This window comes from Biomphalaria glabrata, chromosome 15 (genome assembly GCF_947242115.1).
Source record: "Biomphalaria glabrata chromosome 15, xgBioGlab47.1, whole genome shotgun sequence".
NCBI classification, from domain to species: Eukaryota; Metazoa; Mollusca; class Gastropoda; family Planorbidae; genus Biomphalaria; species Biomphalaria glabrata.
The window spans coordinates 16,980,746-16,998,831 of record NC_074725.1 but is presented as its reverse complement, the minus strand read 5'-3'; the positions used below and the strand labels follow the sequence as shown (position 1 = coordinate 16,998,831).

The window sequence follows — 18,086 nt, the reverse complement described above, 5'->3', positions numbered from 1 at the left end:
TCACAAATCCTACAGTATTTATTTTCAAGGGTAACAAGATGAAGTGTAACATAAGCATTTGCAAGTCATTTCTTTTCAGATTGCATATGTTGTATTAGTTGGGAGAAACTTGTGTTCAGACTCACAAATATTTACTGCATGGCTAGCAGAAAACAGATCAATGTAACAGTAAGTACAGTCATCTTAGCTCCATGTAAGAGTAAGTAAGTACAGTTATCTTAGCTCAATCTAAGAGTAAGTAAGTACAATCATATTAGCTCAATCTAAGAGTGAGTAAGTACAGTCATCTTAGCTCAATCTAAGAGTAAGTACAGTCATCTTAACTCAACCTAAGAGTAAGTACAGTCATCTTAGCTCAATCTAAGAGTAAGTACAGTCATCTTAACTCAACCTAAGAGTAAGTAACTCTAGTTATTTTTCTTTGCAACTGTACTTGGGGTCTATGGAGCAGAATATAAAGAGTTCAGCTCTTCTTGTGGCTGTTAACAAAGGTTTCATGTAGCCACCAGAGTGTCCAACTGACTTCATTGTCTCAATTATTTCATGAGTACTCTATAAGTCCTTGTTCACTTGACATAGATTCAAACTTAAGACACCTGGCTAGGAGCTAAACACATCACCACATTATCATATAATGATACATTCATAGAATGATGAAGTGTATAAGAAAAATATTAAAAACATGCAAAATATTCAAAAATACATAAAAAAACAAAAACAAAGCTTATCTAAGGGGAAGATCCGCAAATTCACTGCCACATCTTTTAATAGTGCAAGGATTAACTCCCTTTTCCCACATAAAACGATATTGATCAATTACCACTAATTGATAAAGTAAATTTTTTTAAAAATTGATTCATGTATAGCCATGGGCAATGAATAAATATGCAAAATTTCAACCTGATCTGAGAATGAGAAGTGGGAGAAAAAAAAGTGTACAAAATGTGTACCAGGCAGAAGAAGTGAGTTAATCTATAAGCTCTGTAATAAAGGTTTCTCTTACACATTTTGGGGACATAAAGTTACAGAATTATTTGTTTTTGTGATCAAGGATTACAGGAATGTTGTGGTTCTGTTAAAATGCCTAATTTATTATTCAACTTATTTCATTAATGGCAAATCTCAAATGAAAGATTATAGTTTAATTTCACAAATAATTCAAATACTTGCACACATTATTTTGTTCACAATTATTAATGACTTAAATTTGTCAAACTTTCCTCCTGCAACTTAGATGAATGGAAATACATTTCACAAAATGTCAATGAGAATCAACTAATCACAATCACTGAAGTCACTTCCAAGGTCAGCCTCGGTCAATGCCTCATAACCGAATGATTCCCTGACCTTCTCCTCAAACATTATCTCATCCTCAATGGTATTATAAGGACTCATCTTTTGTCTGTTCTTACCACGACCTTTGCCTTTCCCAGCAAAACTCCTGCCCCTAACCTGATCATTTTTTCCAGAGTAGGGCAGGACTCCATGACCCCTGATTGATCTGGAGTCATTCAAATGTTTCATCTGTTGCCTAAATTTATTCTTTTTGCCTGCAGTTTTAGTGCCCGTGTCTTCTTCATCTGATCCCCCAATGGGTTGGTCAAAACGTAAAGCCTTTTTTGTTTTGAAACTACGTTCAGATGGCATTGCTGATAATAAATCAAGGCTAGTATCCATGTCAAAACTTTCATCGCTAGAGCCAAATCCAATGTTTTTAGATAGCTTTTTGGATGCACTTGAAGTGCTTTTCGTTTTGTTGACAACAAAGTCAGCTGAATAGTTGGCATCATTCTCTGTTCTTTTATTTTTTATGTCATTACCTCTCAGATTTGTTCCTGTTTCAGACACCTTTCTGTTGGAACGTTTTTGGACATCTGTTTTAGCAACATTATCCATGCCCGCAAGTAAATCCTCAAAAGAGGTCTTTTGTGGGTTGGGCTTTAGAGGTGCAGCACTAAGGAGGGATGAAAATTTAGGCCTTTTTTCATCAGCCTCTAGTCTCCTCTCCACAGAGTTTAGACTGTGACCTCCTTTCAGTTGTTGCAGAATTAACTTTTCCTCTTTGCTTCTTTGGTTGAGGAATGCCAGTGTCTCTGGCAAATTCTTTTTGTTGATGATGGAGACATCAGCACTACGAATATCACCCTCAGGGGTATCAACATTCAACAGAGACCCAGCTAGGGCAGCAGGCCTGGAAGAAATGCTAGAACTACGGTCATTTGAACTTGGCAGTGTCTCCTTTTCTGCACCATCTTTAGTTGTACTGGAAGATTTTAACAAATTCTGCCTTTGATTCAAGCTTGGAACTTTTCCAGATGTTGGTACAATCTTGTTAACTTTATTAGCTGATAAATTGTTGGTCTTCTTGGAACTTGGACTTACATTTAAATTATTTCCCTTGAAGTTTCGTTTTTTACTTTTCATTTCAGACTCAGTAAGTTTAGATGTATCATCTTTTTCACTTTCACTGCTACTTTCAGACAAGTTCACCACACCTGTTTTCACTTTTGCGCGTTTACTAAATCCCATTCCTCCCCTGCCTCTGTGCGGCTTTATTCTGTCTAAAGAAACTAGCATTTTATGTTTAGGTGGTCCAGAGTTGACATCCTGGACACATTCAACAGCTAATGTTTTTGGCTTAATCTCTTTTGTCAGCTCTTTATTTGCTTCCAGAACTTTTTGAGCCATATTTGTCATGAAATCATCTGCAATGTCACAAGCTGATTCCACTGATAAACTTGTTTCAGGTATTTGAAGATTTGATTCCTGAGTTAATTTCTTACTTCTTGTAGTTTTGGTTTCTTTGGATTTGTTTTTGTTTGTTGGTTTTGTTTTTTGTCCTGCCTTTTTACTTCCCTTTGTCTTGGCCTGAAGTGTTTTGTAGCCAGATTTATCTGCTGTACATTCTGATAAGTTTGCAGATTTCTTCTTTGACTTCACCTCAAGAGTTTTCCCCTGACCCTCATACTCAGCTCTTCTTTTCTTTTCAACCACTTCTCCATTCTGGCTTGCGTCACTTTCAGAGCTGCTCTCATTCTCAAGTAGTGGATTGTTGACTAAATCTAAGGCTTTCTTCAATCTTTCACTCTTAATTTTGGAAGTCTTTATAAAACTTTCTGGTTGGAAGTAAGAGGAAATTCTCTTCTGATGCTGAAAAAAAAAATCGAACATCTTAACCAACCATTATTTAGTACTAAAATAAATATAAGAAACTTTTACATTATATTAAACGTATTTTTAAATTCAAGAGTTATACAATTGTACAAATACTTGAGCCGTTACACTCACTTCTTTTTGATTTAGTTGTTTCATCATTGGCAGTAGAGACTGATCTGTCTTTTCTCTATTCCAGCCAAACTTTATCTTAGCAAATATGAAATTTGGAGTCAAGAAAAATTCTGAACGTGTATGTCAAGACGCAATAAAACATCATTGCAATAAAAACTTAAACAAGAACATGAAAATAGTGTTGACAGAATCAAGGATACTCTCTTAATAAATCAAGTTCAGGCAAGCGCCAGGTGAACTTTTCCCTTGACTCATCCACTTCTGGGTTTAAGTAGGCATTGACAACAGCTTCACTTGGGAAACCTGTTAACTCACATACACAAAAAATAATAATAAAATTCTCTATTAAACTTTGTGTACTTTATACATGTTTACTTCTAATTGATATATTTTAGAAAAATTTGTAAAGCCAATATGAAGAAAAGGTAATTTTAAAATATTTGTTTGTTAGTAAGATAAGTTAAAAAATTAAAAAGGTGTGAGATTTTATATTTCATAAAACTATTTCAATTTAAATAAAGATATATTAGTGAATCCATTTGAATATCACATTCATAGAACTAAAAAGAAAATCTAACAAAAGCTTACCACTTAAATATTATTTAAGTGATACATGGGAGTCTAGAACTTAAATGGTAGTCCCTCAGTCTAATCACTATCAATGCCTTCTTGTCCCTAAGTCTAATCACTATCAACATTTGGGGGTCTCTCAGTCTAATCACTATTAATGCCTTCTTATCCCTAAGTCTAATCACTATCAATGCCTTCTTATCCCTAAATCTAATCACTATCAACATTTGGGGGTCTCTCAGTCTAATTACTATCAATGCCTTCTTGTCCCTCAGTCTAATCACTATCAACATTTGGGGGTCTCTCAGTCTAATTACTATCAATGCCTTCTTGTCCCTAAGTCTAATCACTATCAACATTTGGGGGTCTCTCAGTCTAATCACTATTAATGCCTTCTTATCCCTAAGTCTAATCACTATCAATGCCTTCTTATCCCTAAGTCTAATCACTATCAATGCCTTCTTATCCCTAAATCTAATCACTATCAACATTTGGGGGTCTCTCAGTCTAATTACTATCAATGCCTTCTTGTCCCTCAGTCTAATCACAATCCCACAGCAAAATATGATAAATGTTATAGTTTAAGGGCAATACTTAAGATGTTTGTGATCTTTTTACAATTAATGATCTCGAAAAGCTGTTATGGTCATCTAACAATTTTATTCTAGTTCAAACATTTATTCTGACTCACCAGGAACAAGTTTTAAATCTTTTAGACGAGCTCTGAGTTTACTTTCTGAGCTAGCAGTCATTTTTTTTTTCGCCTTGTCCCACCATTTCCTAGAAGCAGAAATGAGTAAGTATAGCATCAAAACTTTTTAAAATTTTTGTTTCACTTCTGAAAGAATATATTTCCTTAATGTGTTTTTTTTTTATAAGTATGCAAATTACTGTGATAGAAGAGGTGTTTGGTTAGGATAAGTGCTTACAGTAATTACGTACAGCATGTACATATGTTCTGATTTACACCATAAATCAGTTTACAAAATGAGGCAGATACAGATTGTCATAAACCAAGGACTTCCTGTATAAGTTTGTGCATATATAATTAAATTTAATAAAAAAACATTGATCCCATTTTCAGCAACATGAAGATGATGAAAACAATTTATAAAAGAAATTTTCTTTTTTGCCTTGTGGAATGACAGCCCAGACAAATACAATCCACTTTTCATTGCTTTAGCCACTAAAAATCAAAAGAAATGATAAAGCCAGAAACCTGAACAAAAGCAAGCCTTCAATTCCATCTCCAGGAAATTCAGCCATTATTTCCAAAGCTCTAACTGGGCCCACGCCTTGAAGTCCCTCAGTGTAGTCACTGCCACACAGCAAAGCAATGTTGATTAACTGTTCTCTACTAAGACCTGAGAAATTTAAAAAATGATTAAAAACAAGTACCTGAAGTGTGCACACTCAAACAAGCTATTCTACTGTTGTTTACATTTTTTCCATAGCCAAACACTGTATATGTAAATAGCCTTCATTTGTAACACTTCTTATAAAAAGATTATCCCCCGTAAAGTTTATTTAAACCACATTACAATGTACTTTTTTTGGCAAGCTTAAAGGAGGATGGCATAACAGCATTATAAAGATCAATTTAGGCACCATTTTGCCCTCACTGGCATAGAGGAAAGTAGCTGGCAGCAGATGGCCTCTGAAAGAGACAGCTGGAGATATCTCATGAAAGCCATGGGGAACACATTTGAGACCCAAAGAAAAACCATTGTAGATGACAGGCACAGAAGACTTAAAGAAAACTCACATCAACGATGACTTAGTTAGCATCAGATGTAAAATAATATGCAGGTCGTAACTGGGTTTGTATGGCCATGTGAAACACTGCACTCATCCTTAATGATTGGAATCAAAGGCATCGCCATTCATTCATTGATTCACAATGTACTTACCAAAATGGTTGCGTATGTTATCAAGACTGTACATCTCCACATATTTACTTTGATTGAAGAAGTTTTTGTACATCCTGCGACCTCCAAACAGCCAAATGTCACTGTCATCAGTGATAGTGCCATGAGTTTGGCCAGTGATATCCAAGAAGGCACACTGAGCTTCAGCTTCCATTGGGCTGACTATATAAGGGATTCCAAAAAGTTTCAAGAGTTCCTGAATAGGTTAACAAAAAAATTATTTCAACAAACCATACACTAATAGATAGGTATATGAACATTACACTGACAGACATTTTAGTTGAACATAAAAAATAATAGCATAAATTGAAACACTCTTGCAGTGTTTGCTCACATTTCTTAGGATATGTGTCAAGCATTATCTTTTAAGTCACACAGAAAACAAAACAAAAATGTATTATGCTATACAAATATGAAAAATACAAAACTATATTGAATGGGTACTCAGGCAGAAGCTAATCCCACCTTGTGATAAAAAAGCTGCATCTCATTATAAAATTGATAAGATAAAAAGTAAAATACAACAGCAAAATGTTGCTTAGAAAATGATTGAATATAATTGATGGTGGCTAATGAAGGAAAGAAGAGAATGAAACCCAAACCATTATAGTTTTTTTTTGTTTTTGCTTTGCTAGTAAACAAAAGTTCAAAGCACATTAGATGTAGATAATGTATAGCCTAAATCACTTTTGAAACATTAGAGAAATAAAAAAGAGATAGGATTCACCTGTGCCTCTTGGTTAATCTGATCAGTCACAGAAGTTGCAAATCTGTTCTGTTTACCTTGTTCTGAGACTAGAGTCTCTCGTTCGCTTGCCAAATAACTGTTAATATCCATTAGATCTTCCTGAATAGAGATTTAATAGAAAAGATAAAAATATATGCAGTAATCACAAACACAACTAAAAAATGAAATAGGGTCATAAATAAAATATAATGTAAATAGTTGAAGATTAAAACTCTTATCAAAACAAAAATGTTATTAAAAAAAAATATATTGTGTATTAATACCAAAGCTACAAAATTAGGTTTGAGTGTGTCAGTGTATATTTATATCATTTTTTTCTTTTACTGATAATTGTTACTAATGCATTATCCAAATTATCATGTTGACTTTCTTTAGGAGATGCTCTCAGAAGGTATTTAAAAACCAAACTCTAAAAGTACTTAGCAAAACATAGTACTAGTGCTCTCATTCTGAAAGGCTTCCTAAAACCAAGTGTTCAATCTCTCTTTCTAGTAATCCCTTATACTTTGAAACAGTGCCGATTCCAGTGTGAACCTAGTGTTTCTAAGGTTACAGAGATGTGCCAATGAATTGTTGAATAAAAATGACACTAGAGGGCACACCAATAGAAAATATAGGTGTTAATATGCCTAATATTAGTGTCATCTATTGAAATTGAAATGTAAAGTTCAACCCAGAGTTTGCTATTGAATAAACAGATCAAGTTAGGAGATCAAAGTCTCATGTAGCAATAAATGTCCCCCATGCAGTCCTAAGCTTAAACATAATTCTATGTCCCAATCAATTCCACCAGTCTTGCTCAACAATTCTAAGAAATAGAACTTGCTTTCACATAACTCTAACCTTAAATTAAATGAAACCTGATTTAAAGAAAAAAAAGCCATATTAATATCACAATATCCCCAACCTTAGAGTTAGCAGGAAGTGTTGTCAAGAGGCTAAGTGCCCTTGAACTTGGCTTGGCTACCTATGAAGGGGGCTTGAGGTTCGACACCCAACTCGGGCAGAGTTGTATTTACTGAGCGCCTGAAGGCAGCATGAAAAAACCTTCTCCTAGATACCCCCTCCCCCCACTGGTCAACATCTGAGATTGGACCAAAGCGCTCTGAGCATGCTATAAGCATGAAAGTAGCGCTATATAAAAGCCATAATTTATAATTTATTTAAGCAAACATTAAAATATATAATCTACACATAAATATATAATCCTAATAAACATATTAAAATTACAATTAAAATTTGCCAAAAACAAATAGTTTTTTTAAAAATGAGTCTTAAGAATTGAATCAGAAATTCCTTATCAGTAAGTCAACATTCTTTCCATTAGACAATTGAGGTTGTTGTATTTTTAGCCCATAGCCTTATAACTAGTATTTTGTTTTTAAAAAAATTAATAAGAAATACAACATTTCAAATAGTCAATAGCCATCTTAAGGAAAATATCCAATGATAATGAAAAACAATGTTGGCTTAATAGTTTCGTACGTGTCAATAAATCCATCAGCAAAAATGTTTGAAAGAGTTACATTTGAGAACATCTCCAATATTAACTAAATTCTTTGGTATCAATTGAAATGAAACAGACTCACCTCATTTAAATTGTGAAAGCTATCCCCCCTAATATCTGCCTCATCAAAATCTTCAGGTTGAGGTCTGATGAGACCTTTACTTGGTGACACAGACTCAGCTGTCATTTTTTTTGTAGGACTAATGGGTGTTGTGAAACTAATGGGTGGTGTGGAGTCAGAGTTCTGATTGTAAGTGTCTTCCATTGGTGTCTCTTGTTCATTGTTTATAGCAACTGAAGTGTCGTCATCAGAACTTTCCTCTTCACTAACATTAGAGCTTGGGACTTTATCCTCAACAGCAGACTTCTTTTCCTGTTTGGCTGTCTGCAAAGATAGCTCAATAGCAAGTTTCAAATCATCATCAGAATCAGAAGATTTAGAAATACTTATATTTGCAGGATTTTTCAAGATCTTAGGGGAATAAGTCAGTGCATGTTCTGGACTTCTCATCACATCAAATGTACTAGTAGAATTAGCATCGTATTCTGCATTACCAACATTGTTTATATTACTGCTGATTCCAGCATTTTCTTCCTCACTTGATTCCTCATGAAGAAATCCCCCACTTGTGCTGTAGTCCAAATCAGCAACAACCTCATTTGCATTTATTTTGGTAACTGCGATGACAGTATCTTCATCAATATTGGCATCAACATCACCACAAGTAGCTTCAACACTTTCTTTCTTTCTTGCCAACTCATTTCGAATGTCATCTAAAATACTCTTTCTCTTGGCTATTATGTCTTCATTGTATCCAGGGACATCTTTTATCAAGCCAACATTAGTTATGCCAGGATCCATTCCATCTCCACACTGATCAGCATTTTCCCTCTCTACGCTAGTATCCGCAGCAAAACTAGATGCAGGTGTAAAAATTTTCTCAACATTGCATGCATCTTTTTCACCATCATTGGGCTGATTGGACAACTGAAAAATACTGGCTGGAAAGAGATCATCTTCCTCCACTGTAGCATTTGGGTTGATTGTCACTTCAATGAATTCACCTGACCACAAAAATACAGTTTCATAAATATCATACACAATAAAAATGTAAAGCTTAAAAAGTAAAAAATTAATAATGGTTAACTGCTATTGTTATGATTTGCCAAAACCATATTATGCTTTAGGAGGCACGGTGGCTGAGCGGTAAAGTGCTTGGCTTCTGAACTGGGGGTCCCGGCTCAAATCCTGGTGAAGATTAGAATTTTTAATTTCAGGATCCTTAGGCGCCTCTGAGTCCACCCAGCTTTAATGGGTACCTGACATGTTAGGGAAAGTAAAGGCGTTTGATCATTGTGCTGGCCACATGACAGCCTCGTTAACTGTGGGCCGCAGAAACAGATGACCTTTACATCATCTGCCCCATAGATTGCAAAGTCTGAAAGGGGAAATTTACTTATTTACTTTTATATCATGCTTTGATATTTGATAGTACTGAGAAGTTCCTTCTTTGTACCTGCCTAGATATGTGTTATAGACAAACTCATTTGTTTGTTTCTTCTTAGAGTGTTACAGTAGCATGAAACCTAGATGGATATTAACAATGACTGAAGAAAACTTCAATATAGTTGAAGGTCTTCCTTTAAAGACAAAAGAAATTTATTTATTCATTTGAGGAATACACCCAAGTTGTTTAAAATCTAAATAAAGGCTTTTGCCACTAAGTGTGTTACAATGGTTTTGGGTGGTTAATATGTCTTGGTATTTCCAGAAGTTTAATCCAATGACACAATATTCAATTTGATTTAAATAGAATTTAATTTAATTTTGATAGTTGAAATCATAAAATGAGAGAAAACACACTGTACATCATGTAAAAATACAATATATATTTAAAAAATTGATAGTAGTATCAAGTCAATGATAATTTTTGTACCATGTATAGATTTGAGAACCATATAAATCTACACTTACTTATAATAAACACACAAGCATTAAACATCAAAAATGAGACCCCGATAATTTTTTATCAAAGAATTATTTTTTCTTTTGCATTTTGCACATTAAATTTCTGAGCCACACAAGAAAGCCAATATTAAATTTCATTGAGAAGTGAACATTGTGTACAAAATATTAAAGTATCAAAAACTTACCTTCAGAACTGGAATCTTCATTTTTCAATTCCTGCAATGATCTATTTACATTGTCATCAGTTGTACTGTGTTCTTTTAAAGAGTTGACCTTAGAGAATTCAGTGTGAGAATCTTTCCCTTTTTTATTTGTTGGTCTTGAGATCTTGCTTTTTCGTTTTTTACCAACTGACCAGTTTTTTCTTTGGTTAACAAACGTTTCTATGCCACTGTCAGAATCTGACGAGGTGGACATGACTTCTGGCTCTTCATAATTTACAGGGGGAGAAGTCTTGCTAGTTTTACAACTGTCCACAACAGCCTTGACCTCCTCTTCTTCCTCGACCTTCTCAAGTTTGACCCGACTCTGGAGCTCATACTTTTCTGCTTCTTCTTCCTGTTTTCTTTTTGTCAGTCCTTTGATGAGGACATAGTGGGCAGCATCTTCTGACACTATTCTTCTTGACTCTACTTCGTCCCCGTAGTAGTCGTCCCCTAGAGAGTAGGTGAGGTTTGTGGCGGTCTTAGAGGACATCTCTTTGCGGACCTCTTCTATGCGACTGGAAAGCTTGCTCTGTTTCATCAGCTTCTTCAACTGGTAAGATGAGAAACTGTCTGAATCCTGAAAAGATCAATGAAACTTTATGACAAAGACAACAATTAGGAAGACTCTGGAAACACAGTGTTTAATATATTATGATCAAGAAAATACAAATCACTGTCTGTCTGGTCAATAGTTTGTACACAGTATTTCTCACACACCCATTATCGAATCAAGTTGTAACTTAGCAAAATTATTGGTTCGCATAGGCAAGACATGAATCAATTAAAAAAATATTAACCAATTAGTCAATTAACTACTGCTAATTAATTATTTTGTTTGATACCAACAAGGGAAGTTAATCCTTCAGTATTCACAGTTATGGCTAAATTTGTAGGGTTTTGCCCCCCAGATAAGTGTTCACGTTATTTCTCCCACACGCATTCTCGAATCAAGTTGATACTTTTAACAATTTTTTATTGTACGTATCAAAACATGAATCAATTAAAAAATTAACCAATCAGTCAATTGGTTATTAATTATTTTTTTCTTCTCCTCATATAAGTTTTGTTTTTTAAAAAAAGGATTTTTGTTAAATTTTGCTTGTCAAGGTGGATTGAGTTTGAATTCCAACTCAAGCTGAGTTGTGTGTAACTTCTCAGATACCCCATGAGTCCACAAAGGGAGATTGGCCCAGAGCACACTGAGCATGCTTATAGCATAAACATTGTGCTATACAGAAGTAAAATAAAGTTTCCCATTTAGACCTTGGGCAGATGATGTAAAGGTCATTTTTTTCTGTGGCCCATGGTTAGGGAGGGTGATATGTAGCCAGCACAACCACCAACCACTTTTACTCTCCCCAACTAATGTCAAGTACCCATTAAAGCTGGGTAGACTCAGAGGCGTCCAAAAGATCCCGAAGTTAAACAAAAACAATCTTCACCAGAATTCAAAACTGGGACGTCGTTTCGGAAGAAAAGCGTTTTAAATTTTAAAAAATGTAGGGTACTGTATCCTTACTTCAGGCATCTTAGTTAGTGAACTTAGGCTGTGGTACTTGTTCCTCTCTTTCCATTCATGGAGAATCTCATGCTGTATCTCCATAGGGAGAGACTTGAACTCTTCTGACTCTGGGTGAGCTTCAGACAAAGATGCCAAGCCCTCCTATGTTGCAATAAAAAAACAAAAGATTTTTAAAAAATGAAGAAAAAATAAAAAGATGACAATATGGCACATTAATAGAGCTGTAATATGAGTCTTATGAGAATAAAACAAAAACAGTTCAGCAAATTAGTTGGTCAATATCTGATATTAAAAGAAAAACAACAGATCAAAATGACTGTGTTAATATATAGATAAGTAATAAAAAAGTTCCCCTTTCAGACCTTGTGATCTATAGGGCAGATGATGTAAAGGTCATCTGTTTCTGTGGCCCATGGTTAAGGAAGGTGTCATGTAGCCAGCACAATGACCAACCACCTTTACTTTTCCCCAACTAATGTCAGGTACCCATTAGAGCTGGGTGGACTCAGAGAGGCCCAAAGATCCAGAAATAAAAAATCCCAGTCTTCACCAGGATTTGATCCTGGGTGGGACCTCGGTTTGGTGGCCAAGCGCTTTACCACTCAGCCACCTTGCCTCCTAGATAAGTAATACCTTGTTCCATATCTGATATTAAAAGAAAAACAACAGATCAAAACGACTTTGTTAATATTTAGATAACTAATACCTTGATGCATTTTTCTTGTAGCTCAAAGTCTCGCTCCCATTCTTCAGCATTTAAAGACAAACTGAAAATAGTAACACACAGACACATAAATAATAATTATAAAATCTGAGCTTAGAGACACAATATACAACTAAAATTTTTTGTTTTCACAATTTAACAAAACTGACTTTCAATGCCATTCGTCTTACTTGCTTTAACAGAATAACTGTTTATTTTTTTGCTTTAAATTCAAGTATCAATACTGGCTAAGTACTAGGAGTTCAACTTTTTTTTAGAACTCCTGTTGACCAAGTTAAAGCCTAAGCATGAAGTTAGACATAAACATTTGACATGACAGCAAACAAAACAAGGTACCCAATTTCTTCCGTTTCTGGCAGTGGCGCCAGCTCAAATATATCTTTTTCCTGATTTCTTCTCTGTACCCCTGGAACAGGTCGGGGAGGTTTGCCAGAGACACTCAATGCTTGCTTAACAGCATTGCTCTGTACCAGATTGCGAAGGAGTTTGTGTGCAATGTCATTACTTTCTCTCACTGCCTCAGCTTTTCTTTCTCTTCTTGCAGCCTACGTAGTCAAGAGATCAATCATTACATAAACTAACTCTTCAATTAAAAAAAAACATAATAAAAGCTATGCAATAAACAAGTGTTTCCCAATTTTTTTTCATTAACAGAACACATCAGACATTCTGAATATTTAGCAAACACTTGGCTTATTTTTTAAGAGAAATTAATTCATGTTCCGTTAGTGGAACACCTATTCAGGCCCCGAGGAACACTAGGGTTCTGCGGAACACAGTTTGGGAAACACGGCAATAAAGTCTATCCTCTTAGATTTCAATTCAAGTCAAGCCTCAAATGTTTAAAACATTCTAAGCTTGATAAAACCTACAAAATTGACTTTTTATTAACAGTACTATGGAACCCAGACAAAATTCAAAAGAACTGAAAACTATACGATGAATGTTAAAAGTAATTATAAAATGATAAATAGAATCAATGAATTTATATAATGTACCATGGTTTGTTTTTTCAATAATGGCACACCTCCATCAAACACAAACACTGGCTTTATAGAATAAAAGAGAAGCTTGCAAACCCTGGAAAATAAACCCTGAAAATAGAGACAATCAGATAAGGAAAGCTAGTCAAATTATTTGAAATGCATTACTATATCATTTTTGTAATATTTTTTTTCTAAATAATGTAATTGTATAAAATAATCTTAACATTTAGAGTAGATTAATAGTAAATTGTAACATAAAATGTAATAAAATATATTTATAAAAAAAATATTTCAAAAATACTTTTTTAAAAACAAAGTTTATGCAAGAGAAAGAAATGCACATTTACTATCAATACTGAAAGATTTACTTCCCTTTTTTCTATATGAAAGAAAACTATTTAATAACCAATAATTAATTAATTTAATTGGTTATTTTTTTAAAATTGATTCATATTGTTTTATGAACAATTAATAATTGTGTCAAGTTTCAACTTAATTTGTCAATGGGAAGTAGGAAAAATAGCATGACGTGAGTTGATACAAGCTTGTAAAATTTTTTTAAAAAGTTTATAGCTTTAGAATGACAAAAAAAATTAATAACAAACCTGCAAATGGGCATTAGGTAATGGATTGCCATCTTTGTCTCGCATCCCTTTCATTGTCTGGTGCAGCCATATACTCACATCTTAACTTAGTCAAGGCAAGCATTACACTCATTCATAACTCAATCAATACAAATATTTTATGCATTTTTATTCAAATAATAAAATAATGTTCTAGATACATTACATGTAATTTCTAAGTTCCCCTTTCAGACCTTACGATTTGTTGGGCACATGATGTAAAGGTCATTTTTTTCAGTGGTGCAGTCAACCAGAGTGTCATTTGGCCAGCACAATGACCAACCACATTTACTTTTCCCCAACTAATACCAGATACCCATTAGAATTAGGTGGATTCAAGGGCGCCCTAAAATTCCTGAAATTCAAAATCCCAGTTTTCACCAAGATTCGAAGCTGTGACCCAAGGTTTAGAATCCAAGCACTTTACCACTCAGCCATCATACTTGCATCAAAATGCAAATGATCAAACCTTTTGTTTTGGTTAAATCGATTTAAAAATCAAACAATGACGGTTCTTTTTAATGTAGAGTAAATGAACTAAGCACATAAATGGTCCATTGAAAATAAGAATTAATGAAAAGAGTGTCTACCAGATAGTAAGGTGTCTAACCAGTACAATGATCATATGGCTACATTTTTCCAAAAAGTAATTCTTTGAAAACTTACCTAACAATTCAATTTATTTCTCTTTTCTTCTTAAAACTCTTTTCAGACATTAAGCACACAGAGACACAAACACATGCAAAATAAAAAAAAAACATTAAGTGGTATATATAAAGACTTGTTTTTTTTTTACCATATACCTCTGAGAAAGACAAAAGGATACCAACTGCTAGTACTTTCCCCTCCAAAGACTCTAATGAAACTGGTTGACCAGCTGCATGTAGCAACTGCCACAGTCCATGGACACCCATGATCTAGTCACAAAGCAACCCCTGTGGTAACGATTGGCTCAGGTCTCTGTTTACAATCTAAAGAACAAAAACAAATCCTAAAAAATTAGAAATTCAATGAAGTCAACACATCCAAATATCTTTATTGAAGGTTAATATATTGAAAGCAAGTGATGGTGGATCCCTGAAGGTGAAAATGATTGTATTGAGACCAAATGTTATAGTAGGCCTCTACACTAACCAGTGGGCAGTGCTAGTGGAGACCACTCTAAATATAGAGATCTATTCTATAATTGGAATCTGTATAGAGATCTAACAGAAGGCATGAGAGCTGCTTTCAAGGTACCGGTATACTAATGTATGGCACCTGTATGGAAACTTGACATGAAGCTCTTCAAAATCTACACTAACAGTTGGGAAAAAGTTGTTAATGTCTCAGATTCTATTGTTTATGTTTTTATCCAGTAGGAAATTGTTGGATATGATGGAGCCAAGATAGCAAAAATATAAGCATCTCGATACACCCAAAACATATGCACGAGTCCTCTTTGTAGATTTCTCATCGGCTTTCAATACCATCTAATGATAAACAAACTGAGTATCTTAAATGTCAGCCCTAACGTACAAGCATGGGTTCTAAGCTTTCAACCCAACATCCCCAGTATGTTAAAGTCAACAACACCAAATCATCAACTCAAGTACTATGTACGGGTGCTCCACAAGGTTGTGTACTTTCTCCTGTACTGTACACTCTTTACACTGATTACATAAGAAGCATCTATGACTCAGTTAAACTCATTAAATTCGCTGATGATACTGCCATAGTCAGTCTTATTTCAGAAGACGAAACTCAGTATCGAAGCTCGATAGAAGAGTTTACAAACTGGTACACTAACAACTTTCAAGAACTGAATGATACAAAAACTAATGAACTTATTTCAGATTTCAGAAAGACGAAACTCAGTATCGAAGCTCGGAAGAAGAGTTTACAAACTGGTGCACTGACAACTTTCTAGAACTGAATGTTCCAAAAACTAAAGAACTTATTTCAGATTTCAGAAAGAAAAAACAAACTATATGTGAACTGCAAATAAACACTAGATCTATAGAACAAGTGAAGGCATATAAATATCATTAATAACAAGCTTTCGTGGGAAGACCACCTTAGAACTCTGACAAAGAAAACAGCCCAACGACTTTTTTTTCTATACAAACTCAATAGCTTTAAACTAAACAAGAAGATCCTAGATACTTTTTATGGCGTGACAATACAAAATCTGCTAATATATGGAATAATTTGTTGGCAAGGCAACGCTTCATGTAAACTGTTGCGTCGTCTAGAAAACATCATAAAAAGGGCATCAAAAATTACACTCACAACATTACCACATTTAAAGGAACTTTTTGAACAAAAGTGTCTTAGAAAAATTGAAAAAATCTTGGAAGACAACAGTAACCCGCTCCATCAGAACTACATCAGGTCGTCGCGAAGTGGGTGACTGCTGTCAATCAAGACAAGAACAGAGCTGTCAAAAACTTGTTTGTACCTCACTCGGTCAGACTATATCAACGCTATTCGTTGATCAGGAAACACGAAAAGGACCAAGATGCCTGTGTGTAGTCGCTGAATGAACTCTTTATGTTGTGTCTGTTGTATTTATCTGTATATTTCTGTTGTGTTGTCTTTATGTGAGAAAAGAGTCAGGATTTGTAATCACAACAAATTTCCATAAGGATCAATAAAGCAGTCTTAGTCTTAAAATGATCTATTAAGTCACCAAGCAAAGCGAAATATTGATAAAAAAAAATAAAAAATATGCATGCAAATCTACTACATTTAATTATTTTTCTTTTGAACAAAATTAAGCTTTATGACTTACAGATCTAGAGTCATTTTATAGATAGAGCAATGACATAGTACATGACTCGTATTACTATAGGAAATAAAACATTTTAGAATTTTTAGAAGAGTAGCAATATCTTAAATTAATTATAGTTAATACTTTTATTTTTATCTGTTGTGTTGATGATTATGACTACAGTTAGATCTAGATCATTCTAGAATCTAGTTAGTTAGTAGTTAGTAGGTCTAGAGCAGCGGTTCTCAACCTTTTAAACTTGGCGAACCCTTTTTACAATATACCACTCTGACGCGACCCCCCTCCAATAGACACACACAGCAATAAAAGAATAGACAATAACAATCCTTATTTTTGATGGTCTTAGGCGACCCCTGGCAAATCGTCAATCGACCCCCAAGGGGGTCGCGACCCACAGGTTGAGAACCCCTAGTCTAGAGTCTAGATCTATAATCTATGCCCAATGTTGATGGTCTATTTTGTTGATGATTATATATGTTAATGGTACATGCAAGTTCATAGAAGACACAACAACAGAATGAATAAAGAATATACTTGATAACGCTGGCTGATAACTTCAACAATTTAATGAACAATAAAAAGGGCAGTCCTCTGTCGTCGCTAGCCTAGCGTCGTTCTCTAAGGCGTATTGTCCGTTACTCTTCTAGTTCGTAAACCTACTTTACCTACTCTTTTATTACTCGTCACATCACTTAGGAAAAACCTGATTAACCTCAACTTCTACGCATCTTGTGTCATTACACCAATCTATGCTATACTTGTATAGTCTTTAGTCTATACTCTTAGACTCTATACTTGTGACGGTGACTTGTCTAGTTACTAGTCTATCCTATAGACAGACAGGGTATAATTATTATAATAGAATAAATATAATATTTTTACTAAGATCTACATTTACATGATTTAGACAATTTAGTATTTACAGTCACCAACATCATTGAAGTTTTTGAACATGTCATGTGCCAACACTGCCAACAGTGATTTAGAATCTATTTCTAGATCTACTTCTCTAGTCAACATTATCATTCATTATGATTATCCTGCACATAATGATAATGACATATGGGTGACTAATTGATCTATTTGTTCACCTGCTTAGTGTAATAGATCTAGATCTTTCAAGATGTAGGTAAATCTATAACTAGAATTCTAGATAAACAATTAAACTGATCGCATTCCGTGTCCTGGACCTGGGCTAACTCAGCATTATTTTGTTTTGGTTTCTCAAGCAAAAGAAATCTT

At 34.4% G+C, this 18,086-nt stretch overlaps 1 protein-coding gene across 2 annotated transcripts; it reads right to left on the bottom strand.

The window, feature by feature from the left end:
• LOC106055751 (DNA excision repair protein ERCC-5-like) lies at positions 1-18,074 on the bottom strand. Of its 2 annotated transcripts, XR_008775075.1 has the most exons (17): positions 17,936-18,074; positions 14,898-15,042; positions 14,054-14,133; positions 13,461-13,556; positions 12,799-13,007; positions 12,445-12,505; positions 11,736-11,879; positions 10,196-10,793; positions 8,124-9,106; positions 6,514-6,633; positions 5,769-5,982; positions 5,078-5,222; positions 4,550-4,638; positions 3,489-3,591; positions 3,289-3,373; positions 392-3,150; positions 1-329 (listed from the first exon to the last, which is right to left on the bottom strand). XR_008775075.1 is itself a non-coding variant. In XM_056012888.1 (16 exons), exons 2-16 carry the CDS (start codon positions 14,983-14,985, stop codon positions 1,276-1,278), a joined length of 4,890 nt encoding a protein of 1,629 aa, XP_055868863.1. In that variant the 5' UTR covers positions 14,986-15,042; positions 17,936-18,074; the 3' UTR covers positions 1-1,275. The 2 variants fall into 2 exon arrangements, 1 of the variants encoding a protein (XP_055868863.1); XM_056012888.1 differs by having other exon boundaries at positions 1-3,150.
• Between the last annotated feature and the right edge of the window lie 12 nt (positions 18,075-18,086).

Coding starts and splice junctions, on each gene's coding strand:
- LOC106055751 (XM_056012888.1), bottom strand. CDS start 14,985: ATGGGTGTCCATGGACTGTGGCAGTTGCTACATGCAGCTGGTCAACCA. Junction 10,794..11,735: donor CACTAACTAAGATGCCTGAA/GTAAGGATACAG, acceptor TGATCTTTTCAG/GATTCAGACAGTTTCTCATC. Junction 6,634..8,123: donor GCTTTCACAATTTAAATGAG/GTGAGTCTGTTT, acceptor ATCTCTATTCAG/GAAGATCTAATGGATATTAA.